The 16,626-nt window shown below is 45.8% G+C and overlaps 1 protein-coding gene across 2 annotated transcripts in view; it reads right to left on the bottom strand.

Annotated features, from left to right (window-relative positions):
* Window positions 1-16,626, bottom strand: part of Slc25a25 (solute carrier family 25 member 25) — a 37,575-nt gene that overhangs the window by 14,100 nt on the left and 6,849 nt on the right. Inside the window, exon 1 of one of the 2 annotated variants that reach the window (XM_048343687.1) lies at window positions 4,293-4,582. The exons of the other annotated variant lie outside the window; for it this stretch is intronic. Within the exon in view, the coding sequence (XP_048199644.1) occupies window positions 4,293-4,511 (219 nt within the window). The 5' untranslated portion in view covers window positions 4,512-4,582. Of the gene's footprint in view, window positions 1-4,292; window positions 4,583-16,626 lie in introns of those variants that run through there. 2 annotated transcript variants of the gene reach the window in all.

The raw sequence follows: 16,626 nt of genomic DNA, 5'->3' as shown, positions 1-16,626 counted from the left end.
TACCCTGAGAACCCTAGAGCCAACAACATTAAGGGGTGGGGGGGAGTGTGTGTGTGTCAGGCCTGGGGCTTAAACTCAGGGCCTGGGTGCTGTCTATAAGCTTCTTTTGCTCAGACTAGCATTCTACTATTTGAGTCACAGCTCTACTTTTGGCGTTTTTTGGCATTTACTGGAGATAAGAGTCTCACGGACTTTCCTGCCTGGACTGACTTCAAATCACAATCCTCAGATCTCAGCCTCCTGCGTAGCTAGAACTATAGGTGTGAGCCTCTGGTGCCTGGCTTTGTTTTGTTTTTGAGCTTAGGGTCTAGCATGTAGCCCAGGCTTGCACTGAAGTAGTCCAGACTGGCCTTCAACTCAGCAGTGTGGAGTTATAAGCAAGTACAGCCACATTTAGTTGTTAGTTTTTTAGAGCATTCAGACTTTTCATTCTGCTGTCATTAAGTCCCGTAGAGCGACTTCACTGGGTCAGGTACAGTACTGTATACTCCCATAGTTCTTGTACCTAGGGGACTGAGGCGAGAGAAACCCCAAGTGGAGTCCAGCTTGGGCTCCCCTTCTTCTTCCTCCAATTACATACATTTAAATTGGTGTGAGCGGGCTGGGAATATGGCCTAGTGGCAAGAGTGCTTGCCTCGTATACATGAAGCCCTGGGTTCGATTCCTCAGTACCACATATATAGAAAAAGGCCAGAAGTGGCGCTGTGGCTCAAGTGGCAGAGTGCTAGCCTTGAGCAAGAAGAAGCCAGGGACAGTGCTCAGGCCCTGAGTTCAAGCCCCAGGACTGGCAAAAAAAAAATACATAAAAATAAAAATTGGTGTGGGCTTACTTATTTAAGTCATCGTCCTACTGAGTTTCCTAGGTAATCAACAACTCTATTTAGGGGCTGCGAGCATGGCCAGCATGAGATCCTCTGAGTTCAAATCTCAACACTGCCAAAAAGAAAACAACAACCTCAAACCCTCCAAATCCAACATCACTAGTGGCTCACACCTGTAATCCCAGCTATTCCAGAGTCTGAAATCTGAGGATGGTGGTTCAAAGCCAGCTCCAGCAATAAAGTGAATCCATGAGAATTACCTCCAATTAGCAAGCACAAAGCTGGAAGTAGAGCTGTGGCTCAAGTGGTAAAGCACTAGTTTTGAGTGAGGGGCTCTGGGGTCATCCCATGAGCAACAAACATGACCCATAAGTTGAGCAAACAGACCTGGAGAGATAACCTCGTTTGCTCAAGTCCCAAGACTGTCCTGACAGAGCTTGGGCTTGCAGCCAGGCTCCGGCTCCTGTTACAACATCCACTTGAAGCAACCCCCAAACGGATACTTTAGAAAGGAGATTTTGGAGCTCAGTTCCGGAAGAATGCTTGGAAGCCGGACACTGAGACCTGCAATATCACATATGGGAAGGTAGGTAGAAAGGTGTAACTTGAGCAAGTCTAGCCTTAGCTGAAAACAAGAGCTTCACTTGAAGGCCAGGTGGGGCAGGACAATGAAGCATCAGCAGCAGGCTCAGATTCCATTCCTGACGTTTCCCCAGCTCATGGCTCTCAAGATCAGAGCATAGCATGCTGCACTGCGTAAGATTCTTCTCTGCCCTCTTTATTCTAATTGTGTGCCCCAGATCTGTTTCTTCTCCTCAGATGTCTAATCTCCGACTAGTACAGGGAAACAATGACTACCACTAGAATCCCTTAGAATTCAGTGGCGTCAGATTCTATTTCATCCATAAAGGAACAGATCTCAGTAGCATCTTTCCATTGCAGATTTGTCTATTATGTGCCAAAACAAAACAAAACGAACCAAGCAGGTACTTCCTGTAAGGGCTGGAATACTGTGTGTAAAGAGCAGAGCAGGTTTAATGCCTTTGGGAATGTAGCATTAGGTCAGAATGTGACTCCTCCCTCCTCTGCAATGACTCAGACCAAGGCAGAAAGATTAATATATGAAGAAGCCTCACAAGCCCCACCCACCTTCCAGGCTCTCCGATCTCAGTGGCTGCTGTGGCTGCAGTGTCTTTTGATGATCAGGTTGCCATGACAGCCTAGTGTAGCGGGTTTCCAGCGAAACCTGCCCTCACTTGGCAATTACACACACAATGAACAAAATTCTGAGCTTTGGAGAAGACAGCCCAGCCCCTCAGGATTTGCAAGCTCCAATGCAGTGAGGCCACCTCCCACTTGAGACTAATGGCTTTCTTTCCCAACTGCAGATTAACTGTAAGACAAAGATAAAAAGGGAAATTGGAACAGTTCCTAGAATTAAAAGCTTTCAGGAAGGAACCTGACTCAGACAGACATATTTACATGGAGGAAGTGAGAGCAAAATCAAGTAGTGCTACTGGACAATGACGACCCTGAGAACCAAAGAACTTCTCCGTAAGGCTTCCCAGACCTTCTGGAGGTCTCCTTCTGACGAAGGGTCAAAGCAGGGCACTCGGTGTTGGCATCTTCCATGCTGGTTGGCCAGAGAAACACACACGGCTCAATTTTTAGTTTATTTGCTTTGAAAGAGTCTACCACTCAGATGCGCTTTCTCCCTTGCTTCAAACCAGATGCTCAAATTCCTTCTTGGGGCTCCCCCAATACACAGACAGCCAACCCATCTCCAAAAAGGGGTATCCCTGGATCTCTTGATTCTGCAGGCCAGGAACGAGGCTGATCAGAACAGCAAGTCCTACCCGAGGCAATCCCTGGGGCAGAGCTGGCAAGAGGTGCCCATATGAACTGGGAAATGGAGCAGTTAGTTATTAAAATGATCATTTAAAAAAGTGATTTTAAAAGCCTGCAAATCTAGGCCATAAGGCAAAGCAGGGCTATAGATTAAAAAAAAACAACTAGTGTCATCACCATTTCTGATTGTGTGTGTGTGTGTGTGCGCGCGTGCATGTGCACGCACCAGTCCTGGGGCTTGAACTCGGGGCTTGGACACTGTCCCTGAGCTTCTGTGCTCAAGGCTAGCTAGCACTCTACCACTTGAGACACAGCCACAGCTTTGACCTTTTTCTTTTTTGTGTGGTTAATTAGGGGTAAGAGTCTCACGGACTTTCTTGCGTGGGCTGACTTCAAACCTAGACCTTTAGATCTTAGACTCCTGAATAGCTTCAATTATAGGCATGAGCCACCAGAGCCCAGCACCATTTCTGATCTTGTCTAAGTCTAGTGAGAGGTGGAAAGCGATGTTCCCTAAGCTCATTCAGCCTGTACACACCTCAAGCATGACACAGGCTGTAAAGCCTGACCACTGCAGAACTCAGCACAGTGTAGGTTCCCCTCCGTGTCAAAGCTCACCTGATGCAAAGGGTGCTACAGCAAAAATCCCTCTCTACTCAAAAAGGCAAAAGAAGTATTGATTGCTTAAATATAGCCATTCAACTCCAAACATTTTGGGGTGTACCTACAATATGCCAAACTCAGCGTGGAATCGCCAACACCCTTTTCTGACTGTGAACAGAAAAGATTCAGAACAAGCAAAGCTCGGGAGGTGAACGAGGTCACACCTATACAGAAAGGACAAATCTCAGTCAAATGCCCATTTTCGATTTGTTGTAATCCTGAGAATCAAGCTAGCTCCACTAAGCATTGCTTTCTTAAGAGGGAGGGAAGTAGAAAAGGAAAAAGCTCCAGACCTATGTGGAGTTCAATTTCAATTCTACCTCTTGTTTAGCCTTTCTGCCTCAGTTTTCTCATCTACGATGTGGGAATATTCTGTCTTTCCCTGGCTCTTAGGAAAGCAGGATATAGCAACCCAGGGCTCAGGAAGGCCTTTGGACTTGGCTGACCCTGAGGATGGCTGTGTCATTCCTAGAGGGTCATCAGCTTGTACATTTCGTGATGCCATCCTCTCCTGGGACTTGACCCTATCCCTTCACTCTTACTCCCAGAGCCAAGGTAACTGGGGTCCCACAGAGGCAAGGGGAGTGTGACTTTCAGCATGCCAACAAGATCTGTCCCTAGCGTTTAGGCTACTAGGTGAACTTTCCAAGGCACCCCTCCTGCCCTCTGGCTGGTCCTGTCTGGACTGCTCAAGTAAGCTAAGACAATACACCTCCTATCACCCTTACTTTTGAAAAGGGGCTTTCCAAAGCAAAACCGATCAATCCTAAGGCAACTTTTTCTTCAGGGTCATCCTGGGGTGACCTGAGTAGACTTTTTCACTGCCTAATAATGCCCTCCCCCCGCCCCCCGCAACCAAACGGATCTCAAGTCCCTCCCCCCAGTCTTTTTCTCTGAGGAAATGATCCTAGAACAGCCATAGACTTTTTTGAGGTTCTTTCTCAGGAATGCCATTGTTACCTTAGGAAATTGCTCTGCAGGTCCAACCACCAGCAAAATGGTAGGTCTCTTTTCTGTGGCCTCAGCCCTTCCGTCCTGTTTGCCCAAAAAGCTTGTTGTCTGGTCTCCCCGAGCAGGAGTTTGGGTGCCTCTGCCTTCAGGATCGGTATCCTCTCTGGAGTCCTGGCACCCAGCCTTAGGGAAAAAGCTAGACAGAAAATGCCCCAACATCTGCGACATGCTGGTTTCCTCCGAATGCCACGGGAGGTGGCTGTTCACTTCAGAGGGACGTGACCACAATGCCAAGGGTCTCTGGCTAACGGCTGCCTGGAAGGCTGGAGTGGAGAGGTCTCTCGCAGGAGGAGGCTCTGCATGCACGGGCTGCTCCCTGCTTTGGCAAATTCGCTCACTACCACTGCGTCTCGTGCCTGGCCTGAGAGGAGTTCACTAGGAGGAGGAGGAGGACAGGGCGCCTCTGGGCTTATAACCGCAAGCAGAGCAGCTGGGCTTCTCCAATACAAGCCCTTCGGCAGGTGGTTTGGCTTTTTTTTTTCTTTTCTTTTCTTTTCTTTAAAGGAAAAAGTGATATCCAAACAGACCTCTCCCGGAGGCTGAAGCAACTTCCGAGCTCGCCGTCATTCCGTGCCTGGTCCCTCGCCCCAGCCCCGGACCTGAGCATCCAGGCTGCATTCTCACTGCAGCAGCACCCGGCCAATCACCTCCTCCGACACTACTGAGCTCACTATCCCTCCAATCACAGGCCGCAGAATGCCTCCTGCAGACCACAAGCTCCGGCTCAGGTTGAGTGTAGAATCCACTGGCTCAGGGTGTAGTAACTTCCTACCTACCGATGGCGGTCACCCAGTGAACAGGACCCAGAGTCCTTAGGCCATTGAAGCAACACTCCCTGTTCCTTCTCCAGTTCTCGGTGACGGAAAGCAGCCACAGCACAGCTACTTCTCCAGGGTTTTCCAGGAGACTTAGGAGCCTGGGGGCAGGAATCACACCACAGGCCTGGACTTTTCACTCTTAGTGCCCCAAAGCAAGCACAGATCTACTGTCCACTGCACTGAGCCAATGTAAAAAGGATGAACCCTTGTCATTTGTTTCTTAGTACCAGCAGACAGACGCAGGAGCCAACGATGTCCATCTTGCAAAGATGACCCTTTGATCCCATGGTTCATGACTTTTTTTGTTCTTTTTGGTGGTTGATAGGAAACATGTCTCATGGGCTTTCCTGCCCAGGCTGGCTTAGAACTGTGATCCTCTCAGATCTAAGCCTGAGTAGCTAGGATTACAGACTTGAGCTGAGCCACCAGCTTCTTTTAAACATACAAGTATGGGGGGGAAAAGGTTAGTAAACTCTTTTGAGGAGAGTATGAGGACACACATATTTAGTTCTAGCTGCCAACCTTTCAAAAGCTCCAACTCTTTGTCACAGCACTTCTGCTTTTAGGAAAGTATCCTACAGATACACCTGCACACGTGGGACTGTTGGCGTATACACAGAAGATAACCCTTGTTTTGTTTTGTTTTTGTTGCCAGTCCTGGGGCTAGAACTCAGGGCCTGAGCACTGTCCCTGGCTTCTTTTTGTTCAAGGCTAGCACTCTACCACTTGAGCCACAGCGCCCCTTCTGGTTTTTTCTAATATATGTGGTGCTGAGGAATCAAACCCAGGGCTTCAATGTATATGAGACAAGCACTTTACCACTAGGCTATATTCCCAGCCCGATAAGCCTTGTTTGGACTCTTTGGGAGAAGGTATCTAGATTATGGTGCAACCATACCAAGGAATCCCCGTGCAAGGGTTAACAGCACAAGGTGGCTTCCACAGCATGTACATTATCATGGGGTCACAAAACAGCAAGGCCATTTCTAATCTTCCACACAGGAAGACCACCTTTGAAAAGACCCATGTAATGGAAGATGGTTTGGGACTAGGAGGACATTTGGGGGTTTCAGGGAAGAAAGTCTGGTGGAAGATTTGTTTTCACTGAATGGTCTAGCTCGTCAAATGGAACCATGGGCATGATGTAGATATACATACAAACTGGTAAATAAATGAAAGGTTTATTGAAAGGGAAGACTTAAGACCAGAAAACTAGACAGCCAGGCCACAGCTGTCATGAAAATCTGAAGGAGTCTATATCAGCTGCCCGGGTTGCTAGATGATCAGAATAAATTTATCTAGAAACAACTTGGTGCATTAACTAAATGTAGGGTCTTTGAAGTCAGACTCCATGTTCAGATCCAGGCCACCACTTAACCAAAGCTGTGAGATCTCAACTAAGTGATTCAATAAGCAACATGAGACATTCACCTTCCTATTAACAACAAAAAGTCTAGACAAGCCAGGTGCTGGTGGCTCATGCCTATAGATAGCGCTAGCTACTCAGGAGCCTGAGATCTGAGGATCATGGTTCAAAGCCAGCCCAGGCAGGAAAATCCACGAGACTCTTATCTCTTAATTAACCACCAGAAAACTGGAAGTGGTGCTGTGGCTCCAAGTGATAGAGCATTGGTCTTGAGCTGGAAAGCTCAGGGACAGTGCGCAGGCCTAGAGTTCGAGCCCGGTGACGGAGAGAAAAAAAAAGTCTAGACAAAATGCCTGGAACAATGTTGTCAAGCCACTGGACAAGGGGCAACAAAGGACACCAGTAGTTCCTGAAAAATGCCCCAGCTTCCCTCTTGGAGTTTCCTGGCTATGAGGCCAAGGGGAAGGAAGCCCAGTGGAGCCCGCAGTCTACGCTGAAGAAATGGGTCTGGGAGACCAGAACAGCTGGTCTTCTGGGCAGGGTACCAAAGAGGAAACAGGCACACACAAGTGAGCTCGAAAGAGGTGTGGAAGAACCCCTGGAGTCAAGAGCACAGGGATGAGGAAGCTACTACCATGGCAGAGCTCATATGGTAAGAATAGCTCTTGATCCCACCAGAGTGAAACAACAACAACAAAAAGCCTCACAATGCAGGGAAGTTCAGGATGAGGTTTTTGCCTCCATAATGGGTAAAAACCAGCTGTGGACTACATGCTATCCCTGTCCCAAGAGTGACAATGCGAGCGTGTCCTGCAATGGTTGGTCTGTTTCCAAATAACTGCACCCAGAGTAAAACCAAACAGTACTTATAGGAATGTGAAATGATCCAGCAGGCAACAATGGTAAAATCTAAAATGGGACGAGGTGTTGTCGCTCTCATACAATCATAGCTATTCAGGAGACTGAGACAGGAGAATCAGAAGTTCAAGGGCTGGGAATATGGCCTAGTGGCAAGAGTGCTCACCTCATATACATGAAGCCCTAGGTTCAATTCCTCAGCACCACATATATAGAAAATGGCCACAAGTGGCGCTGTGGCTCAAGTGGCAGAGTGCTAGCCTTGAGCAAAAAGCAGCCAGGAAGAGTGCTCAGGCCCTGAGTTCATGGCCTAAGACTGGCCAAAAAAAAAAAAAAGAGAGAATCAGAAGTTCAAGTCCACCTTGGGTAATCCAGCCATATCCTGCCTAGAAATAAAAAATTTTAAAACACACAAAGGGCTATGGATGTAGCTGAGTGGTACACCACGTGCCTAGCATGCACCATACCCGGGGTTTAATCCCAAGAACTGAAAACAAAAACAAGGACTGGCTGGGAATATGGCCTAGTGGCAAGAGTGCTTGCCTCGTATACATGAAGCCCTGGGTTCAATTCCTCAGCACCACATATATAGAAAAGGCCAGAAATGGTGCTGTGGCTCAAATGGTAGGGTGCTAGCCTTGAGCAAAAAGAAGCCAGGGACAGTGCTCAGGCCTTGAGTCGAAATCCCAGGACTGGCAAAACAACAAAACAAAACAAGGACTGTCTGGAAAGGTAGCTCACAGGTAGGCACCTACAGATCAGAATTCAATTCCCATCAAGCAAAAGTAAATAGATAAAAACCCAGATCCCTACAAAGGAATGAAGAACGCGCGTTTGGTTACTGTGGGTAAATAAAAATGACTTTTTCTCATGATTTAAATACCTTTAAAAGGTAAGTGACTATTTAAGATACTGCTGGGAGTGGCTATCAGCAGGAGGGGATTGAGTGAAGGGTGAGAGCGCATAAGGTTCAAGTTATACACATTTATATGTGTTTATAAAAATAGCACAATGAAACCTGTTGAAATTATTTTAAGAAGGGGGAGGAAAGATAAGAGAGAGTAACACAGGGGGTAGGATTGATGGATACATTACTTGCATGGATACAAATGTCACAATGAGGGGCTGGGAATGTGGCTTAGTGGGAGAGTGCTCGCCTTGCATGCATGAAACCCTGGGTTCGATTCCTCAGCACCACATAAACAGAAAAGGCCAGAGGTGGCGCTGTGGTTCAAGTGGTAGAGTGCTAGCCTTGAGCTTTAAAAAGAAGCCAGGGACAGTGCTCAGACCCTGAGCCCAAGCCCCAGGACTGGCAAAAAACAAAACATACAAACAAATGTCACAATGAAACCCAGCCGGTACAATTAATTCTATAACTATGCTAATAAAAATCTCAATTAGGGCTGGGAATGTGGCTTGGTGGTAGACTGCTTGTCTAGCAGGCATGAAGCCCTGGGTTTGATTCCTCAGCACCACATAAACAGAAAAAGCCAGAAGTGGCGCTGTGGCTCAAGTGCTAACCTTGAGCAAAAAGAAGCCAGAGACAGTGCTCAGGCCCTGAGTCTAAGCCCCAGGTCTGGCAAAAATAAATAAATAAAATAAAATAAAATAAAAAAATCTTAGGGCTGGGAATATGGCCTAGTGGTAAATGGTGCTGTGGCTCAAATGGTAGAGTGCTAGCCTTGAGTAAAAAGAAGCCAGGGACAGTGCTCAGGCTGTAAGTCCATGCCCCAAGACTGGCAACAAAAACAAAACAAATGAACAAAAAAAATCTTAATTACAAAAAATAAAAAGTGGCCAGGTGTCTGTAGCTCACTCCACAATCCTAGTTACTCAGGAGGCAGAGATCTGAAGATTGTAGTTTGAAGTCAGCTGGGACAGACAAGTCCCCCTGAGACTCTTATCTCCCATAAACCACTCAAAAACCAGAAGTGGAGGGCTGGGAATATGGCTTTAGCGGTAGACTGCTTGCCTAGCATGCATGAAGCCCTGGGTTCCATTCCTCAGCACCACATACACAGAAAACCCTGAAGTGGTGTTGTGGCTCAAGGTGGTAGAGCATTGGCCCTGAGCAAGAGCTCAGCGACAGCACCCACGTCCTGAGTTCAAGCCCCACAACTGACAAAAAAAGAAAGAAAATTAAGGGAGTGTTTAAAGCAATAGTAAGCATAAGATCATGGGTTTATAGCTCTGCAGACGTGAAGAATGTAAGAAGCTTAGCAGGAAGGCTGGAGCAGAGAAGGGACCTCAGGGCTGTGGGGGGTGGGGGTGGGCCCAGGCCAAGCAACCAAAATCCACTGACACCTAAAACTCACAAAATAGCATAAAACCTATCAGCATAAAACCTCTCAGATATTTCAGGTACTTTAAATTAACTCTAGAGCACTTACAATATCTGTTACAATGTAAGTGCCATGCAAAAAATTACTATATTGTTCAGTAAATTATGACAAGAAAGTCTGTCCATGTTCAGTCCAGACATAATTCATAATTTCTCTCAAATATTTCCTGCTTGTTTGAACACACAAAATACAGAACCCATGGATGGAGAGCTATGAAGATTCTTGAAACTATATGTGAAGTGGTCTGGCATGAGCTGAGGTTGGATGTGGAAGATTATGATGGGAGCCATAATTCTTAGAACTATCGCTGAAGAGATACCTAATAAGCCAGTGAAAGACAAAATGGAATAACAATACTTAGTTGACCAAGAGAAAGCAGAAACAGAGGGAGAGGATATAAAGAACAGAGGAGAGTTAAATATGGTGGCACACACCAGTAATCCCAGCACTTGGGAGGCCAAGACAGCAGAAGATTTGACTATATAGTTGACAAAGCTTGGGCTATAGAGAAAACAAAGTTGAAAACTAAACAAACACAAGAAACCCAGCCCAAGTACTGAAAGTGTGGCTCAAGTGGTGAGAGCTTACTAGCTAGCAAGCAGGAGCTCCGGAGTTCAATCCCCTAGCATGAAAAAAAAATACACACACATACAAAGAAACCCCCCAAAATCAGATGTAACACACAAAATACAAATAATGAATTGGTAGACTTAAACAATAGTTATGTGAATGGTTGAGACAGAGCTAAGCAGCTCAAATGAAAGGTAGACACTGACAGACTGGATAAAACAGCTAGTTCCAGATATAGATTGCACATTAAGAAACACATTTCAAGCATACAAACAGGTTCAAAGTGGGGAATAGGAAAAGTAAAGAGGACTGAATTTGATCAAAGTACACTATATGTGCATATGAAAACAGAGCAAGAATAAAACTCAAATAAACTCAATAAAACTCAAAAAAAAAAAACTCAATAAAAGCTGTACAAATCTGGTAACTCATGCCTGTAATCCTAGCTACTCAGAAGGCTGAGATCTTAGGATCCCTGGTTCAAAGCCAGCCAGGGCATGAAAGTCCATGAAACTCATCTCCAATCAACCACAAAAAAGACCAAAGTGGAGCTATGGCTCAAGTGGTAGAGCACCGGCCTTATGAGGAAAAGCTGAGTGAGAGTAAGAGATCCTAAGTTAATGTTCAAGTACCAACACACATACACACACACACCCACACACACACACTCTACATTATACCCATGTATGTAACTATCACAATGAACTTCTTTGTACAACTAAAATATACTAATAATAAATTTAAAATGCAAACACATTTCAAGTTAAAAAAAAAAAAGCCAGGCAAACTATGTCAAAGCAGTCATTAGGAGGAAGTAACTAGACTAGAAAAGGAGTGCCAAAGATCAGTGACCTCTGCTTCCACGTTAAGCAGTCAGGAAAGAACAAATTAAACTCAAAGCAGAAGGAAAAGACCATACCTTAATTATTCTAAAATCTCCCTTGACCTGCACCTAAGACCAGGATCTACGGAAATGTGTTTCATTGCCAATATTTTTTTATATTGAAACACTTTCAAGCCAGGTGCCAGTGGCTCACCCCAGTAATCCTAGCTACTCAGGAGGCTGAGATCTGAGGATCGCTGTTCGAACGAAGCCAACCTGGGCAGAAAAGTCCCTGTGGGACTCTTATCTCCAATTAACCATTCAAAAAACCCAAAGAGGTGCTGTGGCTCAGGTGGTAGAGTGCTAGCCTTGAGCATACAGAGGTTCAGGGACAGTGCTCAGGCCCTGAGTTCAAGCCCCACAACCTACCAAAGAAACAAACAAAACAACAACAAAAGCTGTAAAACACTTTCAACTTGTGTCGTTTGATTTTGCTGGGACTTAATACTGCACATAACTTTTTTATATCACAGCGTAGCCAAAGCCAGTAGTATCTAGTAGATCATTAATTTATTTTACTACAACTCTTAACACTACAACTCTAATGGCACTTCTTGGGTGTGAGGGATCACCCACGTCTAGGAACTGAATGGCACGTGGGACCCTCCTGTATCTGTGGCTCAGACACATCAGCAGAACTGTGCTTAAGAGGAGGCGATCATCTGCAAAAGTAACCCACTCCTCTCCTAAGATTCTAGAAAATTGACCTAATAGATGGAAGTATGTCACCAGCCCAGAAATTTACAGAGAAAAATAGGTTCGAATGGAACACATCTGCAGTGGGAAGCAAATGACTTATCCCACTGACCTGGAATGGAATCTCCAGGACACCCACAGGACACGTCAAGAGTTCAGAGGGAGTCCTGTAACACTGGGGAGCACCTGGCTCCCTCACCAACTCCCACGGCCACCATCATCTTCTACCTGTTCAGCTACCTATGGACTGGAGTAGACTTACCATTAGCATCCAGGATGCCTACTGTTAAGAGGGAAGACTAGTGACACTCTTCAATTGAAAGACAAGCCAGGCTTTGATACAAAGCCAGGCTGACTGATAATGAGGACTGGGTAGGCCCAGGAGGTTATAGGGAGGGTCTTGTCCATCACCTGAGTCAGACCTGCAACTCTTAAGTTTTGACCAAAACTAACGAATATTTAAGACAGATGCACAAAATGTGCAAGGAGATAAGTGGGTTTCTTTTTAAAGCCTTTTGTAGGGTAATAAAAGGAGTCTGAAGAATAAACTGAGATATGGTTTCAGTGAGCTATTTCAGACAACACTGGAGCAGGTAAGTACCAGACTGCAGAGATCAATCAACTGGCTAAAGAGCCAGAGTTTCAGGGTGTGGGGAAGGGCTACTAAATCCCTCCTGCCCTTGACTCTGGCCTCAATTAGAGAATGGAGAAGAACCAGGCACCTACCCCAGGGCACAGACAAAGCTAAGAACTGAAGATAGAACTGAAAAAAAAAAAAAAAAAAAAAAAAAAAAGAACTCCCTTAATCTCCCACAATGTTAGCAAGTAGACTCAAAGAAAGCCTGGTTTTGACAAAAACTCTAGCAATGGTGAGAGAGAATGGAAAGTCTACAAAACAGTCTCTTAAAAGGCTTATGCCTGGGGCTGGGAATATGGCTTAGTGGTAGAGTGCTTGCCTTGTATACATGAAGCTCTAGGTTCGATTCCCCAGCACCACATATATAGAAAATGGCCAGAAGGGGCGCTGTGGCTCAAGTGGCAGAGTGCTAGCCTTGAGCAAAAAGAAGCCAGGGACAGTGCTCAGGCCCTGAGTCCAAGACCCAGGACTGGCAAGGAAAAAAAACCAAAAAAAGGCTTATGCCTGATGAAAAGCCAGGTGACTGACTCTTAACAAAGATGTCTTTCTCTTTAAAAGAATGTTAGAGGGCTGGGGATATAGCCTAGTGGCAAGAGTGCCTGCCTCGGATACATGAGGCCCTAGGTTCAATTCCCCAGCACCACATATACAGAAAATGGCCAGAAGTGGCGCTGTGGCTCAGGTGGCAGAGTGCTAGCCTTGAGCGGGAAGAAGCCAGGGACAGTGCTCAGGCCCTGAGTCCAAGGCCCAGGACTGGCCAAAAAAAAAAAAAAAAAGAATGTTAGAGGGCAAAGGGTATGGCTCAAGTGGTAAAGCACCCACCTAGCAAGCTCTAGGCATTATCCCTTTCCCCCCAAGCATGTTAAAAGCTATACAAAATTAACCTTGTTGTGAATGTGTTTATGGCCATCCTGAAGTTTGAGTTCAGAATCTCCCACTTAGTAGGTAAGTGCTCTATTTCTTGGCCCATACCTCAACCCTCTGTTGGGCTGGTTCTTTTTGAGGTAATGTCTCACTTCATGCTGGGGCTTCTTCTGGTCCTAGATCTGCCTATTTTAGGCTTCCTAACTTAATAAGATAGACTGTCCAGGATGACTTTGAAGTGATATCCTTCTAATCTCAGGATTACAAGCATGGATCATGGGCCTGGGCACCCAATTAACCTCTTTCAGATATGACAAAGCTCTTCAGGAGCAAGAGTCTGTTTAGAAAAATGGCATCGTTCCTCCTTCTGCTCTTATAAGAGAATGCTTCTTCTTCAGATTAGCTATGTGCTGAGTATAAAGGGGTAAGAGTGGATATGCACTGATACCAGTATATGAGAATACAGTCAGGGGCTGGGAATGTGGCTTAGGGGTAGAGTGCTTACCTCGCATGCACGAAGCCCTGGGTTCGATTCCTCAGCACCACATACACAGAAAAGGCTGGAAGTGGTGCTGTGGCTCAAGTGGTAGAGTGCTAGCCTTGAGCAAAAAGAAGCCAGGGACAGTGCTCAGGTCCTGAGTCCAAGCCCCAGAACTGGCAAAAAAAAAAGAAAAAAGGGGAGATTGGCTGAATTAGTGTTAACTCATCCTGACACTTGCTCTGCATTGTGTGAAGACTGTAAGGTGGAAAGAGAGGAGGAGCCCATCCCAGCAGCTGCCTTTTAAGTAGATAAGATATCACAGCTGCTGGGAGCACTACAGCAGTTGTGAGAATTCTAAGAATAACTGACTGAGACCAACCTAATTCTTAGATCCAATTCAGAGAAGGAATTTGGCCACAGAATTAACTTCAGTTCCCTGAGTTATTTTTCCTTCTTCTATAGGGAGAGAATACAGGAAACAAAAGGACACGGATCTAAGATGTGAATGAAAAATGGAAAAGTCACCAGTGTCTCAACGCATGATTCTGAGGTGCTAGAGGTCCTCCATGGTGCCTTTGTGGGGCTCTGGGCAACTCATTTAACCTCTGGTCTGCAAAATGTGGGGACACAGTGAAGAGGTTTGAGTCCTAACATCCTCCGGGCTCAACCCCAATCTCGAGGCATTTACTAGCTGAGTATGGTGACATCTACCTGTAATCCTAGCACTCGGGAGGAGGAGGCAGGAGAATGGAGAGTTGGAAGCCAATCTGGGCTATGCAAGAAGACATTATCTAAAAAAAAAAAAAAAGTTGGTGACATATTAAACTGAAACCCCTTTGTACAACTTAAAAGATTAAAAAAATAGAATTCTAAATATTATGTCATTTGCAGGAAAATAGACATACCTAGAACAAATCATGTTAAATGAAGTAAGCCCAGCTCAGAGACACCAATGGAGCACGTTTTCTCTTATATAGGAAAGCACATAAGAGCAATACAACACCTGCCTAGCAGTGTGAAGCTCCAATTTCAAACTCCAGCAGTTGATAAATAAGTGAATGAATGAATAACAACCATCAGCAAAGATCGGGCATGTAGGGATGGACAAACGACCAATAGGCTGGTTACAGTGGACATGGTAGCCATTTCTAACAAACAGGTGCGTCCATTAGTGTCACAGCTGAGAGTTTAACAGTTCGCTTTGGATCTTGGGGACCTGTCAGGCTGAGGTAGCTCAATAGAAGAACACTTGGCTGGTATTTTACTGTGCTTAGAATTTTCTCAGACGTGTGTGTGTGTGTGTGTGTGTGTGTGTGTGTGTACAAGAAACTCCCACTGGGGGCCTTTAGAGGGGAGGGAAGGAGTGGGGCCATGGGTGGATGGGACAAGATGGAAGCTTGGAGTACCGGCAGGAACAGGGACCAGGACCAAGGATGGTGCTACCCTGCTTCCCCACTGTGACGAGTTCTGACTCACCTTCTGCTTCCTGGAAAGCCAGCCGCAAATGTGAGCCTGCAGACAGGCAGCTCTTTGCGGCTGATGTTTGTTCTTCATTTCCTTTAAAGGCTAACACATCTTTAAGATGCCATCTTTTCAGGTGTTGTGCTGGGTCTTATATTCCTATTTTGGAACAATGTTTGCATGTTTTGAGTCACTGCTTTCAAGGGCCTTGAAAGGCTAAGATAGATTATGCACAGACATGCCCATGTTAAGTTGAAAATAACTGTAACGATGTTTGAAGACAGCGTCTCACTGTGGAGACTAGGCTGGCCTGGAAACGTACTATGTAGCTTAGACTGGCCTTAAACTCAAAACCTTCCTGCCTCCTCTTTCTTAGTACCAGCATAGAAAAAAAAATAATAAAATAAAGCGCACTCAGCCTTGGTATCACCAACACCGTGATCTACCTGAAGACATTTTCATCACCTCAGCAGCGCCATGGTCCTTCCTATCTCTCCAAACACCCCTCCCCGCCCAGGCCTCCTCCAGTCTCCAGCGGTTAACAGTCTCAGCAAAGTCTGTATGACCAACTCCCAGAGTACACGGCCTGGGACAGGAAGCCATAAAAGTTGTGCCTGGTGTATCACATGATCTGTGCATGACAACACCTGTTTTAGCAGTAGTAGAGATGAAAGGAAGATAAGACAGCACGTTTTAGATTCTTAAAGGGCCCTACACCATTTTTTTTTTTTTTATTGACTCTGTTCATGAGCAGCAGACAAGAGGCGACAGCATTCAGATAACAAAGAACTAGCAGGACCCAGGTTTTACCCACATGGAATGCACTGAAGTGCTACCTCTGAAGAATGCTATCTTTCAGGGAAGGCTCCACATTAGATGAGAGGCTGGACAGTAAGCAGATAGGACTGGTGGTCAATCCCCTGGTTCATTTTTTTGGTCCTGATACTAGGGTTTGAACTCAGGGCCCAGGTGCTGTCCCTTCGTTTTTCTGATCACAAGGCTGGCGCTCTACCACTTGAGCTACAACTCTACTTGTGGATTTTTGCTGGTTAGTTGGAGATAAGTCTCACAGACTACCCCCCACCCCCATCTGCTGTTGTCTTGGAACCAAGATCCTCAGATCTCAGCCCCCAGAGTAGCCAGGAGTATGGGCACGAGTCACCAGCCACCTGGCAATCTCCTGGTTCTATCTGGAGGAAATAGTTTAAAATAGTCTGGGGCTAAGAATGTGGCTTAGTGGTAGAACGCTTGCCCAGAATGCATGAAGCCCTGGGTTCCACTCCTCAGTACCACATACACAGAAAAAG

The sequence above is a fragment of the Perognathus longimembris genome, chromosome 1, assembly GCF_023159225.1.
Source record: "Perognathus longimembris pacificus isolate PPM17 chromosome 1, ASM2315922v1, whole genome shotgun sequence".
NCBI lineage: Eukaryota > Metazoa > Chordata > Mammalia > Rodentia > Heteromyidae > Perognathus > Perognathus longimembris.
This window is presented reverse-complemented; position numbering and strand designations above follow the sequence as displayed.